The sequence below is a fragment of the Culex pipiens genome, chromosome 1 (genome assembly GCF_016801865.2).
Source record: "Culex pipiens pallens isolate TS chromosome 1, TS_CPP_V2, whole genome shotgun sequence".
Lineage (NCBI taxonomy): Eukaryota > Metazoa > Arthropoda > Insecta > Diptera > Culicidae > Culex > Culex pipiens.
Window position 1 is genome coordinate 2,157,662 of NC_068937.1, and position 21,771 is coordinate 2,179,432.

At 31.9% G+C, this 21,771-nt stretch overlaps 1 protein-coding gene across 7 annotated transcripts in view; it reads left to right on the forward strand.

Annotated features, from left to right (window-relative positions):
* Positions 1 to 9,647: 9,647 nt before the first annotated feature.
* The window catches only part of LOC120415071 (potassium voltage-gated channel protein Shaker), a 241,240-nt gene continuing 229,116 nt past the window's right edge, over positions 9,648 to 21,771 (forward strand). For 2 of the 7 annotated variants that reach the window (XM_039576465.2, XM_039576471.2), the window contains exon 1: positions 9,648 to 10,710. In XM_039576465.2, the coding sequence (XP_039432399.1) occupies positions 9,746 to 10,710 (965 nt within the window). In that variant the 5' untranslated portion in view covers positions 9,648 to 9,745. The remainder of the gene's footprint in view (positions 10,711 to 21,771) is intronic. The other 5 variants (XM_039576466.2, XM_039576469.2, XM_039576468.2 and 2 more) reach the window with 3 other exon arrangements.

The following is a 21,771-nucleotide window of genomic DNA, read 5'->3' on the forward strand; positions in this document are numbered from 1 at the left end:
CGTTTTTTTAGCATAACTTTTGAAGTACTTAACTAAACTGCATAATTTTTAATAGCGACTTATGGGACCCAAAGACGGATCGAATGAGGCCAAAACGGAAAAAATCGGTTGAGCCAATGTCGAGATAATCAAGTGACAATTTTTTGATCAACATCCCACCACACTTTGACATTTGCTCAGAATTTGATTCTGAGTCGATAAGTATAAATGAAGGTGGGTCTGGGAGGTCTAATTGAGAAGTTCAGTTTTCGAGTGATTTTATAGCCTTTCTTCAGTAAGGTGAGGAAGGCAAAAATATGGAGGAGTAAGCCATCGCTACACCACAATATTCCTGTAATTGGTCGCAGTGGTATTAAGGCTCTACAAAAAAAGCCTTTGAAAACATTTTAAAGCATTTTGTAGTAAATCATGTCTAAGGAATATTTTATATATTTTTTTAGCTTTGGTTTCCAATTAAAATTGTGTTTTGATAATTTACAGAAAAATTGATCAAAAATATATTTCTAAGTCCTGTTAATTATGTATAATTTCCATAGTACAATCTTTAAAATTAGGCTTGAAATATAATAAAAAATTATCCTGTTATTCATAACTTTATCAAAACTTCAGTTATCGAAACTATGAGTGCTTCTTTTTCTGTAGCTTAGTATAACATATTTGAAAAAAAAAAGTTTTATGTTTTAAGGTTATATTGTATTTATAATTTATTCTCTTTATTTAAGTTTGAGATGAATCTACATTTCGTCAGTGTAATTATAAGACCAAAGAAACCAATTATTATTTAAAATGCAGTCAATTATGTTCAATAAAAAATTTAAATGCTTGAAAAATTCAATGCACCTGAATTTGCTTTTAGAGTTATATAAGTAGATCAATGGTTTCAAGATGTAGAGCTTATCAATAACTCTGGAGATTTTTTAAAATGTCCAAAAAACAAAATTAATTTTTTCGCTTTTTTAATGTTTTTGAATAACCTTAACTTAAGGTGGTTTTAAAAACACCCTTAATCTATAACTTGAAATTTTGTTTATCGCTAATTTTTTTTCAATAGTTTGTGATTTGGCATGCATGTTTAGCTTAAAAAATGCTTAGTATTTAATTTTTTGAAGATTCTGAAAAAGTTGGAAAAAAGTCATTACTTTGAAAATGGGATTTGATATCAAAAAATAAAAATACGGAAACTAATCCCAATTGTTTTTTTCACGTTATCGCAGCTTTCTCGAAATAGTTGTTTTTGAATCGTTTTTTTTTGTATCTGTTTTATAAGACCAAATTGTATCTTTTGAGATGGATTTTAGGATGTGGCAAATCTCGTACCAGAGTTTTGATTTTTTAAATAATATGATTTTTGGAAAAAATAAAAAAAATAAGATCAATCATTTTAAATTTATCATGAGTTATTCTTTAGAATTTCTCAAAATAAATCAAGATTTTTTAACCCTCTAACGCCCAAATTTTTTTTTTCGAAAATTTTTATTTTTCCCTTGTTTAGGAGGTTATTTTGAGCAACTTTTGTTCTACGAAAAACTTTACTTCTTTTTATGTTTTTCTTGTTTCATTTTTAGTATTTTAATTCGCATTTATCTTGTTTAGTTTATGTTTGTTTTTGGTAGTATTTGGCCTACTCTACCACCTCCTATCATTACATTTTGCCTATCTAATTTTTTCATGTTTTTACAGTAACTTTTTCAATTTTTTGCATGTTTTTCACATTTTCTGCTATAAAATGGAAACATTATCATTTAAATTGTAAATAAATGCGTGGAGGCATAGTCTGGGGCACTAGAAAAATTTACTGCATACTTCTTTTTACTTAAAATATAGGAAATCTTAGAAAAAAACACAGCCAAAGTTGACATCTAAAAAAAATACATTTTTAAAAACATTGGCAAAGTCACATAAAACAAGTCAAACTTCAAACCCTAAAATTTTCCAAAATTTTAAAAGTTCTTCTTTCCAATGCTTTTTGAAGATCAAAAATTGGTTGAAAAATGGATTTTTGGCGATTTTTTAAATCGAAGCCCGTTTAGAGGCGGGGTTGAGTTGTAGAGGGTTAAATAGCAAGGTATAGTTTCAACATTTGAATGTAAAAAGTGTTTTCAAATGCGTTTTAGACTTTTTCAATTGTTTTGCAATCATTAGTTTTCAAAAAAAATTAAGATTTGAGAAACTTTTTTTACTAAACTTCGAAAATTAAAAAAAAAAACAAATGATTTTTAAATCAAACCAAATATGCTAAAAATGATTCTGAATGAAGGACAATGCATTTTAAATTGGTTTCAGCTGGTTGCACATAAATTTCCATTGAAATTTTGAAGTTTTTTGCATTTATAATAATAATTAAGTTTGAGATTAATCTAAATTTCATCAGTATAATTATTGGACAAAAGAAACCAATTATTATTTAAAATGCAGCCAGTTATTTTCAATAAAAATTGCAAATGCTTGAAAAATTAAGTGCACCTGAATTTGCTTTCAATAACTCTGGAGATTTTTTTAAAAGGTCCATTAAACCAAATTTATATTTTTTTTGCTTTTTGTTTGTTTTTGAATAACCCTAAATTAAGGCGGTTTCAAAAACACTTATAATCTTAAACAGGGTGGCCAAAGTATGGCCCGTGGACCCATTTGGAATAATCATGTAAAATGGCCCGTTGATCACTTGTAAAGTGATTTTATACTTTTTTTTCAAAATTAAGGTATTTTAAACTTTTGCTAATCTTTTTTACTTTTTGTTTATAATGTGTGATAAAAAAAAGCTATTAAATTTTCATCAGGATTTAGGCAAACTAAATATTGAAATCGGAAGAAATATGGCTGTTGCAAGTATTTACAAAGCTTTTTTCGATAAGCATCCTCTCCCCCATTATTAAAAATTGACTCGAAAAATCACGGGCAAAAATATTATTTCAAAAAATTCAAATTATCCATATAAATTTGAGTGCAATCAGCTGAAATGAATTAAAAATACATTCCTTTGCGTTTAGAAGTGTTTTAAGCATGTTCTGGTTAAAAAAAAAAAAATTTTAGTGTATTTTCGACGAATAAATGTATTTTCGCTGAGATGTTTTTTGTCGAATCTTACATTTTTTGAAAATAATGATTGCAATTCAACTGTACGGGTGCTTAAAACATTTTTTTCGTTGAAATGTTGAGATTCTGGCTTACAAATGATTTTTTATTAGTCACACTAAATTTAAAGATAAAGATAAAATTACGCCGTTACATTAATTAGGCAGATTACATGTCGCCATTTTCGAAATATAAAAAAAAACTTTAAAAATGTATTGAGAACACAAGTAAATTCCGATAGAAACATTTTTCTTTAAATACCTAAAACAATACAATCGACAATACCAATAGAAAACTGCCATATTATGTTTATTTAACGTAAACTTTGAAAAAATACAAAAAAAATAAAAACTTCAGCTGATAGATGTTTTTTCTAGCATTATAAATTCAAATAACATATTTTTTTTTAATATCTTATTTGACCCGCAAGCTCATTTAAGCTTCAACTTTGGCCCGGCCTCCAATAACTTTGAGCACCCCTGATCTAAAACTTAAAAATTTGTTTATCGGTTATTTTTTTTATAGTTTTTGATTTGGCGTGCATGTTTAGCTTGAAAAATCCTTAGTGTTTAATGTCATAATTTCGAAAATGGCAATTGAAATAATTTTGAAAAGGGACTTTCTCAAAATACTTGTTTTTAAATCATTTTTTAATTTGTTTTTATAAGACCTAATTGTATCTTTTGAATTAAATTTCAGGATGGTGCAAAATACTAGAGTTTTGATTTTTGAAAAAATATGATTTTTGGAAAACATTAAAAAATATGCTCAATCATTTCATTTATTATTCTCACACACTCACAAAATAAATCGGGATTTTTTTTAATTTTTTTTTATTTGACTCAAACAAATATTCTTTTATTTTTTTTCTGCGGACTAAAAACGGCATCTTTAACGCTGAATGTTAGGATGGTACAGAATCTGATACGAGAGATAAAGTTTTTTTTTGAGAAAATGGTAGAAAATGGTAATCGAAAAAATTGTAAAACGAAAATTTCAAACATAATCTTAGATGTGAAATTAAATTTGCAATCGAAAATTATTTAACAAAATGATAAAGTGCACCGTTTTCAAATAAAAGGCATTTCTAGGTATGTTATTTTAGAAAAATGTTTTTTTTGGCAATTTGAAAATATTTCATGATTTAATAATTAGTTGTTTTTTAACTGTTGATTGGTTTTCTGATTACAAAAATAAATTTATGCTCTTTTTAATAATCTTGTGTGTTTAACATTTTAACACATAAATTTATTTAAAAAAAATAGGTAAATTTTGAGCTAAAATTACACAAAATAGAGTATAAACCTTGTATGTTTATTTGATTTTTAATGTTACAAAATTAAAGAACTCGTTTTTTTTATAATAAGCTGTATGATAAGCAACTGTTCTTCGTGGTTAAAATATGCAACTGCAAACAATTTTTACAGATCTTCGTTTTGAGTATTGCAACTTTGATAAACATTTTGTATTTCAATTATGAACAACAAACGAGTTAAGAACCTCTGCTCCTTCTTCTTCCCACGGTTCCCCTTTCCTTCCTCCCCTTCAGTTTCCTTTTGACGACAAATTTAATTCACTGACGAGAAAAAAGCCCACTCCACCCCACTCACTGACTGACTACCCCACCACACCTCTCCTATATTTACTAATTTGCTGGCTTTTTTCAAAGCCCAAAGCCCTGCACTGCGCTTAGAGACCAGCACACCACTTTCGGGTCGTCGGTTGCTTTGATCGGGTTGTCACCAAGTCACAAAATTTGTCCGCTCCACTCTCTTTATTTTTTTACGTTTTGGAAAAGAACGCTCTCTTTTTTCTCTCGCAAGGACCCCGCGACAGTATTTTTTCAATTTCTTTCTTTTGAGTCTTTTTTTTTTCGTTTTTGCCAAATGTTTTGTTACTCATTTTTCGTCGTCTGGGTTTTTCCGGAGTGGGAGTCGAAAAACCGTGTGAATTTCCTTTTGCTTTGACTGCCGGACCTGCTGCAGTGAGAGACCTCCGACGGGAGAGAATTTCCCAGAGAGAGCGAAGCGAAACGAAAAAAAGAATCCTTGAAGGATCGACACGGGTGTGAGTGTGTGTTCGCGGGACCAAACCACACCACCACGTGGCCCCCGACACCAGAGAGTTGGCGAAATTCTGTTCTAGTTCTAGCCGTGAAGCGCCACCACGCGGAGAGAGTCCGTCCTGGTCCTGGAGAGTGTTGTTCCACCCGTCCGGATTGTGTAACTTGGGTGGCCGCAGTTGACGGATTCCGTCTGGGCTGGCCACATCCGGTTTGTCGCGCACGCACACACGGGTCGTGAACCTGCTGCCGATTCTTCATCTTGACGTTGAAGAATCGGCTACGGGTCAGTTTTTCGAACCCGGGAGACATCCGTCGTGAATTTTTGGTGTGTGTCTGTAACCAAGTGCGCGGCTGTGTGAGTGAGAGAGTCTGCGACGTTGTGAGAGAGAGACGGGACGATGCGTGAATTGTTTGCAAAACGAAGAAGCAGCAGAAGAAGAACGCAAGAAAGGACTTGTGGAGCTTATTTATTGCCTTTGTTGTTGTTGTGTTTGTTCCTTTAAGGGGGGAAGCAACAACAGACAGATGCAATTTAAATGAGAGGACGGAAATAGTTTTCACGTTTGGACGGTGTGTGAGTGAAGAAAGCGAGGAAGAAGAAGAAGACGAATAAGTGGTTGGACACGGTCCAAATGGGGAGCAATCAACGCAACAGCAGCAGCAACAGTCGCAAAACGGACGAACGACATGTGATTGGAGTGGATTGGATAGGAACAAAGTTTTTTTTTCTTCTTTTTTGGCAGGGAGAAGGAATAAACCATTTCGGGATTGGATTGTTTGTGATTGTGACGATTTGTGTGTTGAACGGTGTGACGATAACGGGATCGGGATACTCAAGAAGCTAGAAAATCACTGCTTGCTTGTATCACTCAGAAGTTTAACAAAAAACCATAAAAACATGCTTTGAAATTCAAATACGATAATCCATACAGTCATCAATGGAGTCCACCTGTTGAATGTCTTCTGTGTAACTGCCATTTATTTGTCTTGTTATTGCAAAGAGATCATTTACCGATAAATACCAGTTAAAGCATTTGTACAGAATGGCCACAAACTGATCCGGATTATTTTTGTAAAATACCTGGATTTGAAAAAAATATTCAAATTCAATCATATCGATTTGATTTGAATAAAAGTTTTGCACAAAGATCTGTGTCATATTGGTCATGTGCAACATAACCCCCTACACTTTTAAACCTCAAGTTCGAGTTTTCCGACCCCTTTTTAGGCAAATTTGATTGGTTGATTGACTCTTATAGTACCAAATGCACTTTCCCAATATGTTTTTTTTGTCATTGTGGATGTCAGGTCCAAAAAAATTTATGCTGCTATCAAAATTTAGCAGAATATCATTGAATTCATGAAAACTATAGAAAATCGTTAACTTTTACGTCTCTTACCTATCTCTAGCCTAAAAAATGAAATTTTGTTAAATGAATACAAAAAACTTTTGTTTAAATAGCAGTAAAAAGCGTGTTTTATAAATAGTTTAAAATTTTATTACAAGTTCACAAGTTTAATTAAACAAAAAAAAACTTGGTCAATTTTGTAAGCCGCCTGATTTTTTGGGTAATTTTTGCAGGGACACAAACTTGCAATAAAATTTGCTTCTGGTCACAAACCTCGAAAAAACGAAAAAAAAAACTGAATTTCAAATTTTATGCAAGATTTTAGGACTTGATTCTGAGTCGATATGTATACGTGAAGGTGAGTCCAGGAGGTTTTTTTTGAAGTTTATTTCGATTTGGAGTCCTTTTTTTTAGAGAAGAATGCAATCATATTTTTTTTAAGGAAAAAAATGAATTTTGCTTTTTTTTGTAATATTTCAAGTTGAATTTAATAAAAAAATTAGAATTTTCGAAAAACGATTTGAAAAACATTCTTGATTTTTTTTTAGGTTTTTAGTTTCAAAATTTTTACAACGTTTTATGAAAATCAGAATAATCCAATTGAAAAAAAAATGCTAAAAAAATAAGAACTAGATTATTTACACTTACAAAACTTCTGCTTTTTTTAAAGCCATATCTCTGCATACAAAAATTAGATCTATTAATCTTTAAAAATTAAAACCTGAGAGCTTTTTTTTCGAAAAAAAGCTTTCAGTGCTTGACATTGATAAAAACTTTTTATCAAATTTTAAATTTATAAACAAAAAAAAAATTATCAGGCTTAAACTGAAAAACTCTATCAATGTTTAGCAAAAGTTCTTTTCGAATACAAATTCAATTTTACTTCTGAAAACGATTTCAAAAATGTTTTCCAATTCTTTTTTCAAAAATTTTCAAAAAAATATATTTTTCCAATTTTTTTTTTCGGTTTATAGACAAAATTTACTCAAATAACCAACTTTTCCTGTAATTTCCTAGTAACGAAACGGCCTATTTCATCGCAAAAAAGGCAGTGCTGAAAAGTACTTTTTGCAATTCCGTCGTGAAACTACACAGAGAAAAAAGTGTTCCCAAAATCGTGAACAAGCGTTCATGAAAATGGGAACCTCGAACAAAGTGTTCAAATCCCATGGTACGATTTTGAAAAACGTACCATGAAATTTGAACACTTTGTTCGTGGTTCCCATTTTCATGAACGCTTGTTCACGATTTTGGGAACTCTTTTTTCTCCGTGTACTTACTTTTCCTGTCATTCTTGAACGACGAAATAGCCTACTTTTCTGTACCAAAAATAACAGAATCGAATAGCAACACTTTTCAAAATAAATGCTGAAAAGTTCTACTTTTCAGCACTGGAATGGATGCTGAAAAGTTAAAAGTTAAACTTTTCAGCACTTGTTGTGAAAAGTAACACTTTTCAACATTTTATTTCCGAAAACGATTTTAAGAAAGTTTTTCAATTCGTTTTTCAAAAAAAGTAAAAAAAAATTGGACTTGAATTTTTTTAAATTTATTTTATTTTGTTTTTAAGACAACGTTTTCTCAAATTAACAAGTAAAGAACTGCTTAAAACTGCTAACTTTTTTTGCAATTCCTTTGTGAAACTGCTTACTTTTCCTGCAATTCTCTAATAACGAAACGGCCTATTTCATCGCCAAAAAAAAAGCAGTGCTGAAAAGTACTTTTTGCAATTCCGTCGTGAAACTTCTTACTTTTCCTGTCATTCTTGAACGACGAAATAGCCTACTTTTCTGTACCAAAAATAACAGAATCGAATAGCAACACTTTTCAAAATAAATGCTGAAAAGTTCTACTTTTCAGCACTGAAATGGGTGCTGAAAAGTTGAACTTTTCAGCACTTGTTTCGAAAAGTAACACTTTTCAACATTTTTTTGATTTAAACGATTTATTGACAAAATATATGAAAATTCGACTTAAAATTTCATTCAATGGGTGTTTTTCGAAATTGCAAAAAATGTTGTATGGAACTCGTTGCAAAACTTGATTTTTTCAGCACTCGTCGTATTTATCCAACTCGGTGAACCTCGTTGGATAAATGTACGACTCGTGCTGAAAAAATCCTCTTTTTGCAACTTGTTGCATAAACTACTATTCCTGAATCAATATGGGTGCTGAAAAGATCATTTTTTTAGCACTTGTATCGAAAAGGATTACTGTTACACAGAAAAAAACGTTGAATTTTGGAATGTTGAAAATTTGGAATATTACCTCTTTTTTTGATGTAAATGTGTAAAAATGTGAACCTGATGAATATTCATCAAAAACTGATGAAAATTCATCATTTTTTGGGGTAAAATGAATCATTTTTTTACACAAAATCTGTCACCATTTCCTGATGAATATTACCATAATTTTTTTTCTGTGTACAGTTTTGCAGAAAATTTGTTATTGTTTTGCAGTTTTGATAGTTTGATATCTGTAACCCAACCCAAAAATTTCCAAAATTCCATTTTTTTTTCTTCAAAAAGCTTAGAAAGAATAACTCTTAAAATCTATTGAAATTTTAGGGTTGAATGTTTGACTTGTATTACTTTATTTGACTTTGCCAATACCTGGTAAATTTTTTTTTCTGGGGTCTGTGTTTTTCACTAACTAAAAGGATATTATGTGAATTTATTTATGTGAAAATAGGTATGCAGGCATTTCTGTAATAGCCAAGACTATGCTTCTACGCAAAACAAATAAGAATTTAAAAATTGTCTGTTAAATCTGAAATAAAGAAAATATTCTAAACAACTATTTTTAATCACTTTCAGAAGTTTAAATATAGAAAAAGTGTTCATATTATGTGTTGTTTTTTTTAGTTTCATAGATTTAATTTAGAGTGTTTTTTTTTAAAGGTCCAATAAACAAAATTTTATATTTTTGATTTTTGGGTGTTTTTGAATATTCAAAAACAAAAATCAATAATTGAAAATTTTGTTGTTTAGACATTTAAAAAATCCAGAAATTTAAATTTTAATTGAATATGAAGATAATGGTTTTGCTAGAAATAATTAGATTTTAAAAGAGTCAATCGCATCTGAGTGATACAAGGAACGAGTGCCTGCGAAAAAAAGGAGAAACAATACTGTTGACTGTTCGTGAAATTATGTGTGTGCAAAAATAAAGTGATATCAAAAGAACAATTATAAAACAAGTAACAACCGTCAATTAACTCAAAAACAAGTAATACAAAAAGCAAACAAATCAAAAAACGATGGGCGCCGCCAGCACCGGTGCCGAATCGCTCGAATGTTGCACTGACAACTCCGCCGAAGGCGGCGCAGGTGGCGGCGGCGGTGCTGCCGCTGGCAGTGGCCGCAATCAGCAACCGAACCACGTTCCACCCGTAGCGGTCGCCCCCGCTCCGCCAGCTCAACCGTCCCCGGCAGCATCGTTTCCGAACGGGCGGCCAGCCCGCAACGAAAACCCAACACTGCCACTCGTATTGATCTCCTCGAACCACCTCCACCAACACCAACACCAGCCTGCACCACCGATCAGCACAGCCACAGCCTTGCCGCAGCACCGTCAGCTTCCACAACCACCGGCCCCGGGGACCACCAACCTGGACATTGAGAACAACAACGGCGGTGGCCATCATCTGTATGTAAATCCGCAGGGGAGCTTTAATTATGATTACTACCTGCAAACGTTCTTCGACGAGCAGCACGAATACTTCAACCGGCTCAACAGCATCAACAACAACTTCAACAACAACAACAACAACTACGCCAACAGCTACGCCACTGTCAACCATTCGGGCTTTGGTCCGGCGTCGATCTACTCCGAGCTGGAGACGCCGATGACGGTGGACGGCGCGACCTCCACGAATCTGTCCGCGTCCTGCCAGTGTCTGTTCCTACGCTACTGCAAGCACAAAAAACGGGCCCAGGCCAAACCGTCCAAAAAGAAGGCGCACCAGCCGGAGCCCAAGCCGGAACCGGAAAAACCCAAGCCGAAACCTCCGGGCGGTCCGCCGCGGAATCGCGGTGGTGGAGGAGCCGGTGGCCGCGGCGGCATGGAAGGCAACGACGCCGACCCGATGATGAGGCGGCCACGACGCCGAAAGGACAACAGCGAGCAGGATCTGGCCTCCAAGCAACAACAACAGCAAGGACAGCAGCAGCAGCATGGCGACGCCACGTTCGATCCAAGCATGCCGACCCAGCAGCAAGCAAAGTAAATATAAGTTTGAGTTTTTTTTCTTTCTCTTTCGCGCGCGCGCCTCCAGTTGCTGTCGCCACCACCATTCACCTCACTCCACTCCACATAACCGCCCTCTGCCGCCACACGTGCCTCCAAAGCCTACTCTGCTGCTTATTTCTACTGTACAGTTGCCACCGACTGGCTGAAAGCTTGCTGTCTGCCTCTCTCTTTACTGTAGTAGAATTGAGTTGGGTCACGACGAGAAGATGGGGGGTTTGGTGCAGCCAAAGGGATAGAAAGGGTAAATTTTGAAGGCCTATTTTAGTTCAAATTTAATATGTACAAAGCAAAATAATTATTTATTTGTTTTTTTTTTAACAATTTTTTTTAACCTACACAGAAAAAAAAAATGATGGTAACATTCATCAGGAAATGGTGACAGATTTTGTGGCAAAATAAATGATAAATTTTACCCCAGAAAATGATGAATTTTCATCAGTTTTTGATGAATATTCATCAGGTTCACATTTTTACACATTTTTTATGTAATATTACACAAATAAAGAGGTAATATTCAACCTTCCAAATTTTCAACATTCCAAAATTCAACTTTTTTTTTCTGTGTATATCATTTTTATTTTTTTTCGTTATTTAACATCTTTTATATTTTTCATAATTTTGAAGGCAACGACTTTTTTATGTCAAAGTTAAGAAATTCATGGCATTCTTGACTCAGTGGATTTGAATCCACACTGGTTTTGATTGATTTTTGTTCAATAAGTTTTGTCTGTACTGTGCAAAAAAAAAATTGAATTTAAAATGTTATTTCTTTATTTAAATTGTGGTAGAAATTGGAAAATAATCTTGTTTTTCTAATGTTATGATTTGAATATAATAAACAGATGAAAAACTTTTGTTTGATATAGTTTCTGCTGCTAGGAATTCGTAACATGAAATATTATGACCGTGTTTATTTATATTCTGTTACGACACCTGAAAATCAAAACAATTTTTACTCAGAGTAAAAATGTTCAGAATTACAAAAAAACAATTCAAATCAATCAATTATCGCCGTTCTCATTATTTTTTTAATTCAAATTAAGAAAAGGGAAGTGTGGGTGATTAGGAGGTTAATACAAACATTTAAAATGAATGAAGTTGCTGAGTCGAATATTTTGCAACATTGATGTTTTTTAAGAGGTTACGAAGCTTAATTTCCTCTCCATCGGTTCTACCATTTTTCATTTCACTTAAAGTATTGATAATATTGAAAGCATTTGAAATATTTAATGAATTTGTGTTATTTATTTCACCTGAAATTTTTAAATTAGGTGTTTATTTGTAGTATTTAATGTATTTAGAGTTTGAGAAGAATTACAAGTACTTAAAATATTTATTGTCTCTTCTAAGACGTATTTAAAGTTTCCAAAGTAAATAATGTATTAATAATTTTCAAGAATTGGAAGTGATTATAGTATTTCCAAGAAGTATTCAAAGTAAAAATATTTAAATAATTTAAAGAATTTAAAGTATTTAAAGTATTCAAAGTTTTAAAAGTATTTAAAGTTTTTAAAGTATTTGAAGTTTGAAATGTATTTCGAGTATTTCAAATGTTTCAAGTATTTAAAGTATTTGAAGTATTTAAAGTATTTAAAGTATTTAAAGTATTTAAAGTATTTAAAGTATTTAAAGTATTTAAAGTATTTAAAGTATTTAAAGTATTTAAAGTATTTAAAGTATTTAAAGTATTTAAAGTATTTAAAGTATTTAAAGTGTTTAAAGTATTTAAAGTATTTAAAGTATTTAATGTATTTAAAGTATTTAAAGTATTTAAAGTATTTAAAGTATTTAAAGTATTTAAAGTATTCAAAGTTTTAAAAGTATTCAAAGTTTGAAATGTATTTCGAGTATATCCAATATTTCAAGTATTTAAAGTATTTAAAGTATTCAAAGTATTTAAAGTATTTAAAGTATTTAAAGTTTTTAAAGAATTTAAAGTATTTAAAGTATTTAAAGTATTTCAAGTGTTTCAAGTAATTAAAGTGTTTAGAGTATTTAATGTTTTTAAAGTATTTAAGGTTTTCGAAGTATTTCAAGTATTTAAAGTATTTAGATTATTTAGAGCATTTCAAGTATTGAAAGTATTGAAAGTATTAATAGTATTTAAGATTGTTTAAGTATTTTAAGTATTTAAAGAATTTAAAGTGATTAACTTGTTAAATGACAAAAATCTCTATTTGCTCTCCATCTGCATTGACTATTTCTTATTTCTGATATTTTGTTCTTCTTTTGCTTTCTACCATCTGTCTCTTTTATGTCCTCGTGAGGGGATCATCGATCCATCCGCATTGACATACTATTTTTTCATTTTTCTTCTTATCTTTCTTTACATTTTTCATTGCTTTTTCACACTTACTACCAGTCTTTGTGAGGGGATACTGAGCTCGATTTGCTCTCCATCCGCATTGACCTTTTCTCATCTTTGATTTTCCTTTTTATCAGTAGTTAGAATCAAAGCCGGGGATTGGGAGGGAGCATCAGGGCAGTGGACGGTATGCTGTAATGGCGGAGATTGGATGTAGATAGTGGAAGACCAGAACTACGTCACAAGGGGGAAATAGTTTATAAATTATACAATTCTGAAGGATTGTCTAATTTCTACATCTATTGACCTCTGTCAGTCTCCAGCTGTCTGCCGCGCCCTTTTAGGCCCCCAACAGGGTGCGAGCCCTGTTTTTCAGCTTTGTCAGACTTTTTTCGGAGTTATTGGAGGTTACTGTCGGAAGGAGATTCTCTTCCCCTGAGGACACCGTGAGTGATTTTGCTTGTTCGCGTCCAACCACCCCCTTTTGGCCCTTCATACGGCAGTAATTTGAAGATGCTCCCTTTAAGTCTGAGCCACTGTAATTCTAGGCAACCGCTACATAGGTCATCCTTGTGGCCCTGTTGGTTAAAACATCAAATCAAATCAAATCAAATATCATTTTTATTTTTTTTCGTAAGCCATTTTTCCTGTGGATTTATTCTCAAGTTCTGTAAGAACATGTTCTAATCATCAGAATAAATTTTAGTTCATTTTAGCCAGCTCCAATAGCATAACAAATTCAGAGTATAAATGTTTTGTGACCTAAAAAAAAAAAACGGTGCGCCTCCATTGAATCTTAATTTCTTAGAATTAATCTATGGAGGCGCCTGACTTATTCAAACATACTCAAAAGCATTGTTTTGCAGTTTTGGCTCACAATTAATTTTATGCTGCAGCATTTTGGAAGGGGAGCTTTCAAGATGGCTTTTTAACCCATTCAGGCCTAAATTTTCAAAAAAATAAATTTTTATCTAAGGGTGTTGCAATTTTTTTAAAGTATAATATTGATTCAAAAAAAAAATTGTTTTTTCAAAGAACTTCAAATTGTTGATGAAACTGAAAACAATTTAAAATGCATTTTTGTGTAAAATTACGATGTTTGCAATTTTAGTACCGTAAAACGGGGTGACTTTGATAGGTTCGCGATTTTTCCGCAAAATGAAATGTACAATTAAAATATTTCCGGAATGGTTTAGAATCATACTGACTGTGGTAGAGAAGTGTTAATAGTACCTCAAGAAGAACTTTTCATAAAAAATTGAAATTTTTTCTATAGTTAGTTTACTATAGGTAAGAAAATATTGATGAAAGTCATTATCATAATTTTAATAATAAACATGATTTTGAATCGGAAAACGGAATGCATTTTCGGATTCCTTGGACAATTTTCCACTAGGAGAAGGTTTAATAAGATTGTAAATACTAAATATTATGTGTTTTTGAAACACAATTAAAAAAAATCTCCAAATTTATAAATAATTTTAGTTGAACAAATTTCATCAAAAATGTAAAAACTTGTGATTCTTGCTTCAAATTCAGTTTTAAATGCAATATAAATCGATAATTTTATAAACAATATAAATAGTTGAAAATAATTGTTTTTGAACTTTATCATTTATTTTTTCAAGGACCCGGGGTCAGCTTTATGGCTTTATTCTTTGAAAAAAAAAAAAAACTTAATATCTAAGAGTCCACACAAAAAATGTTTTTTGTCTAGTTTCCATTTTAATTTTGTTTGTTTTTATATCTAATTCTAAAAATAATTGTTGATTTATGAAATTGTTAATATTTTAATGTTTTAATTTTTTTTTCAATGAAAAATTCAGTGTAGTATTAATTCATCCTTTACCTCTTATCAAAGACGACATTTTCAAAGAGGCAAATTTTTCAAACATGTGTATGGCATAATTTAAAAAAAACATCTTGAACCTATTTTATCATGTTTGAAATTTCAATATATTGAAAAAAGCAAAAAAAAAAGTTTTCAAATGTTTTTCATTGAACACGAAAAATCTCTCGATTTTTGAATAGTGGATCAAATGTGAAAATATGTTTATTTGTTGAATTGATGTTACGTTTTTTAGTGTATTAAACTGTAACCGTACATTTATCAGTTGAATTTTTGTTTAAATTTCATGTATTTTTTGACATTTTCGACTTGTTTAGAACAGAATTTGACATTTTCTCATAATTTTTTTTCTATGTTGAATTGAATGTATTTGAAAAATTAAACAAAATATTAAAAAAAAAATCAAATTTACCAGCAAAAAAAAATCAAACAAGTATGAATGGAATTCCGGACTTTTCCCAACTTACAGCCAAACAAATACAAATTCCTGATTTTTCTGTTTTTTTTTGTGGATTTTGGTGAATTCCAGACTTTTTCCGATTTCCCGTCTTGAGTGGCCACCCTGAAATGTTAACACCATGGTCTGCAATTTCAATTTTTCTGCTTTTTTGATGAAAAATAAGTTTGTAATTCCAGAGTTTTTTTTTTAAAAGGTCCTATAACCTATTGTCTTTCATATGTTTAAAGGACCTATTCAAAAAAAGTCGAGAATTGAAACTGACACTTTTAAAAGGTCAAATATTATATATTTGCCTTTTTTGTTAATATAAGGATTAATTTTAAAATTAAATATCGCCAATTTAATTTTTTTGCCCCCGCATTTGTCGGACCGATTATGAAGAGGGGGAAAATAAACTTTAAAAAATAATTGCAATGGCCTCAATTTGAAAAACATCTGCAACTTTGCCGAAGATACCAAATCGATCAGAAGATCCCTTCTTAAGATACAAATTTAGATACAGTATGACCAACTAGCAAAATTTTATGGCTTTTTTTACATAAGGGAAAGTATGTTTTGCTTTAGAAATAAAATTGTCGTCGAAGATACGTGCTTTTTTAGTTTTATAGTTATTTGGATAGAATTTGGTTTTAATTTGTGTAGTTGAACTTTCTTTAAATTGTTATTGGTATTCCTACACAATTATTTCAAGGCATTTCTTGTTTTACACAAATTAGTTTTGAAATATTGCGAAATTTAATCAATTTCATGTGTAATAATAATAAGTATTTTTTTTAATTCAAGATTTTTCCAGACACAAATAAAAATTGCAAAAAGAGTCAAAAGAAAAATTTTGATTCAAAATATTTTGAATCCGTTTTAAACTAACAAAAAACTGTAAATTTAATAATGTTAAAATACTCAACATTTATGTAATTTTATCTGAAATATATATGATTTTTATTTGAAAAAGGCCGTTACAAATATTTTTTAAAGTTTAATCTCTTGACTCATGCCAAGTGGAGAGGAGAGGACAAAAAAGAAATTGAAATTGAAATTACAAGCATTACGACAAAAACTATTATACATTTGCAAAAAACTTTATTTATATTTTCAAAAAAATATTTTTTTTGTCCAATGATGGGAAAATGATTTTGAGGACTTCAAGAAAATTATAGGCTGGTTTTCAAAATTTTTATTTTTTGGTCATACACAGGGTTACCAGGCCAAAATTTGAAAAATCTGGCAAAGTATTTAAAATCTGGAAAAATCTGGCAGACGAAAATCTAACAAATTTGAATGGTGAAGGGGAGGGACGATATAAATTAATTCTAAAGTTTGTAGAGTTCTGATTGTTTAACTGATTTTAAGGCCTCAAAAATGTTTTTGCATTTTATTTAAGAAATTCAGAAATTGTTCAAAATGGGCATAAAATGAAAAATCTAGCAAAATCTGTCAATATCTGGCACAGAGAAGGGGGAATCTTTATTCTGGCAGACATTTGAAAAATTTGACATTCCCAGATTTATCGGCAACCTAGCACCCCTGGTCATACATGACCCATCAGACTTGAAAGGGTTAAGTTACATATTTTTTAACGCAAAAGCTGTAAATATTTTCAATGGATATTTTTTTATTTAAATAATTAAAGGATTTAAAATAGTAATTTATGCAACAAGATTTTTTTAAGCACAAGTTGGATAAATACGACGAGTGCTGAATTCTTTTTTAGTTTTGTTTTGCAGTTTCGACAGCTCATTAACTAAAATAGTGTCGAAAAGTATTACTTTTCGATACAATTGCTGAGAAGTTCATCTTTTTATTACTAAAATGATTGCTATAATTTATTTTTCGGCACTGTTATTCTTGCTGATGATAAGTATTCGTTACCATAGGATAACAGCAAATTATGTATTCTAAAAAAGAAATAAAAAAAATTTTACTTATTTAATTTCCAGAAAAGGTCGAAAAAGTGAATTAAAAGTTACATGACGTTACCGTCCTAGACCCTTTGGCTGCACCACTCTCGATATTAACTCACATATTCCACACCAAAAAAAAAAATCCTCTTTTATACACGCAAAAAAAAAACAACAAAGACCCACACACACACACGACCACACGCAGGGTTCATGGCTTATTATTACCGTTGAAAGCGAGCCGCCTCATCACATGGGTACTTTTTTTTGTAGCAGCAGCAATAGCAGGCGTGCGTGCGCGTGTGTGCGTGTATGTGTGTAACAAAACAAAGCCTACTTTTTTATCATGCTGTTTTTCTTCCGTTTTCCCACAGCTTTTCCCAAGGAAAAAAAGTGCACGGCTAACTGAGCGGGTGCCCAAGTATAAGTTGAGATTTAGTTTTGCGATGATTTTTTTTTTGTTTAAATGAAGATATTTTTGAATAAAGCTATTTTGATGAAAATGACCAACTTGTGTTTTTATTTTGTTTTGACAGATGTTAAATTAGTTTAGCATTTGTAGCCAGATGTGCTCTATTTGCTGTGCTTTTACACGAGCCTCTTACTGCAATCACTATTTCAAGCGTTCTCATGCCAAAATAAACTGTTTTCTTCAACCCACACAAGTTTCTACTGCTGTACATGGGCTAGACACATAGACTCACCTTCCACACAGAAAACCACACAAAACCACACAAAAGCACACAAAAACTCACACACAACAGTAGCGCTTCTAATTTGCATAAAGTCAATCAAACCGAGCCTAGCCTTAAGGAGCAAATCAAGCTGAGCTGAAGACAAAGCAAAAGAAGAAGTCAAGTTCATGTTTGAGCACTGTTTGTTCTTGCTGCTTCTTCGAACACCATCGTCGTTAGTAGTTGGGCAAACGAGCGTGCCTAAGCTTAAGTGTGTAATATGCGAGTGTGTGTGTATTCTTGTTTGAGCGTGTGTAGGTCGTTGCTGTGCTTAAAGTTTTCCTCTCGGTCGTTGAAACAAAAGCAAAGAAATGGCGCTTTGTGCGTGTCTGGGCTCGTCTTTCCGAAGGGATTGAGGCTGAAAAACTTTCCTCATTTTGTGACAACAAAACGTTTGTTCGTTTTTTGTTGTGTCTTTTGGGTCGTCCCTTAAACTGATTGGATTTGTTTTTTTTTGTTTCGTTCAACCTAAACTTCTTTCGCTTACTCATGCTACGCTCGTTTTGCTTCGTCTTTTAACCATCTCGAATTGAAGCAACAAAAAAAACGAGAAGAAAGTGAAATCTGAAATTCAAAGGGAAGCAAACTTTACAGGAGGAAAAAAACAATCGTTTTGCCTCGTTATCGCCCGCTTCGCGATTTTGGAAAAATAAAAATAAAGGAAAATTCCCCTCTCACATATGGCCACATGTTGCCGATGAAAGATTGCGCGAACATGGAATAAGTGGGGTGGCTTGACCTTGGCACAAAAGTTTCACTAAAGAGGAAAAGAGGGGCTTGTTTGGTGGTAAAAAGTGCTTGTAAAGTTGGCTTTTTAATACCCCCTCTCTGTTGGTAATGGGTACAAGGATGTTGTCGGCGATGAAGGTAAAGATATTGGAAAATTCTTTTGGAAACTTGTTGAGATTAGTTTGAGAAAAGTTTTTTTTTTATGTTTGGAGTTGTATTTCTACTTAAAACAGAGTTTTTCCGATGTTTTTTTTTTGTTTACTCACACTCATCCCACAAAACCCCACAGGCACTCACACACACCACACAAACCACACACTTACTTAAACACATCCCACAAACATTTACACACACTCACAACGACCCCACATTCTCTCACAAACCTCACACATACCCCACAAACACTAAGACGTATCCCACAAAAACTCACACGCACTAAAACAGACCCCACAAACATTCACACATACTCACAATCATCCCACAAGCACTCCCAACACTCTACCAAAGAAATTCTTAAACAAACTTTAACTATTACTTCAAAACAACTGCTAAACCTTAACCAATATTGACTCGTTCGCTCCTCTCGCCCGTAATCCAACCTTCAATCCTTGATCGCCCAAAGCTATGTGAACAACCCCTCTTCGAAAGTGAGTGAGTTTAATCTTTCCCACTAACAACCATTCTAGCCTGGCGATCCGAGTTCAATAATCCCCAACATGTGAGGATTACACGCCGTTCTAAGTTCTCACATGCTTCAAAAAGTCGAAACTAGTTGAGCCACATGAAATTATGTGTGCCGAAAACATCGAACCCTCGTCGTTCTACATTTTAATCTGTTGTTCTTTTTTCACTTTTAATGCCTTGACTTCGTCAAAGGAAATTTTGGCCCGAAAAAGGGTCACAAAAGTGGTGCATTCACTTGAAAAAAAAAACAACAAAAACAAAACACCGAACGAAACGGACCGGTTATTGTTTATTCGGCCGTCCGATTGAATTTATTACGGGTCATTGGCGATTCGGGGCTCCGCTTGCCGAGTCCCCGAAAAAAGGAGGAGGCTTTTCTCGGCGTGTTTGTGGCGCGGTGGGTTTACTTGACAAAATATTCGATTTTAATAATGATTGCATTCAAAAAAGCGGTCACAACTAACTGTAAACTGAATGAAAATTGATTACTTCTATGGTGTTGCAAAATCTTACCAGTTTTCCCCAATGCAACCGTTGTTCAACTTGTTTGCAACATCTTTTTAGAAAGCTTCTTATTTCAAAGTTGACTGTGTAAATTAGAATCACAAATAAAAAATAAAAAAGCAGGTTATTTTTTAATAAAATGGATGTTTCAATCAAGTTACACAGATGTTACAATAGTCAAACTAGTTTGCAAAAGGTCGCAACTAATTATATTCTGAATGCGAATTGATTACCTACCTTGAATTGATGCCAGAATGTTCACGCTTCTCTAAGCCAGATATTCGCAGATTTTGCCAGGTTTTTCATTTTATGCCCAATTTGAACATCTTTTCGATTACAATAAACGAATTTGATTAAAAATTGAAAAATAAAATTTTCTTTGAAAAAAAAAGTGAATTCATCATTTTGAGGCCATTAAAGCAATAGATGGTTTAACTGCTTTTATGGCCTCAAAAATGATGAATTCACATTTTTTTTATATAAAATTTTATTTTTTTCTTTTATTAATCAAATTCGTTTATTTTAATCAACCAGATGTTCAAATTGAGCATAAAATGGAAAAAAAACTGGCGAAATCTGTGAATATCTGACTAAGAGAAGCGTGAACTTTCTGGAACACTAAACAAAAAATTTAACCCTTGACCATCTAGAATGGTTAGATTTTTTCTGTCAAATTTATCCAGATTTTTTTTTTACCTGGTAACTCTAAATGCAACCGCTGTGCAACCTGTTTGCAATATCTTTTTCTAAAGCTTTCAATTCTTCAGTTATCTCTCGTTATGTTACAATTAGAATTAAAAATAAATTGACAAACCGGTTATTTTGAAATGAAATTGAAATTGATTTGGAGTTACACAGATGTGTTATATTGCTGTAAATTTTTTTTTACCGTTGCAACCGTTGTGCAACTTGTTTGAAACATTTTTTTCTAAAGATTTTAGTGGCAAAGTTGCCAGTCATCTCTCTTCTACTTACATTTAGAATTATGAATAAGACAACAATGACTTTTTTTTTTAATTGAAGTGGATGTTGCAATAAAGTTACACAGATGTTACAGAATTCAAATTTGGTTTTAAGGTCACAATCATTTACATTTTCAAAGGACATTGAACGTAGCTGTTTTCTTAATTTTTATTTTAAATACCGATTTTTTATGATGTAACATTTGTTCAACTTCTTGCAACATCCTTAAGTTTTTTTTACAAATTGAAATAAAATTTATCTGTTTTGCATATCGTCCTTCTCCTAGTCAAAATAAATGTTGAATAAGTTAAAATAAGCGAAATGATATCAAAAATTAATAGAGTAAACCTGTTTCAATTTTGTTACATTTTCTTTGAAAATATTTGTAGTAAGAAGTCTTTAAAAATATTTTGAAATTAAAATGATAAAAAATCAGCTTCAACCTAGTTATGTTTCAGTCACAGGACAGATGTCTCTATAGAAAAAAATATTGTAAGAAGGCCTTTGTTGCTTTATTTTAGATTGAAGTTTCAATCAAGTTACACAGTTGTTTTAATCAAGTTACAAAGATGTTGCTATAGAAATATATGTGGTATAACCACATGTGTTAAAACTTTATTTTAAATTAAAATATTTTTTTTATAAAAACCAGATTCACTCGAGTCGCACAGATGTTTTAATCAAGTTGCACAGAGGTTTATATTAAAATATTTGCTTGGAAGACGTTTTAAAAAATGAAAACTTTATAAATTAACAAAATAAATAATTCGTGATAAATACTTGCTTCAATAAAGTTGCACAGTTGTTTATATCTGGTTTCACTGATTTTCCGATAGAAATATTTGGTTGTAAGAAGTCTTTAGAATACATTATTTTTAATTAAAATTGATAACTTCTTTGTTGTTGTC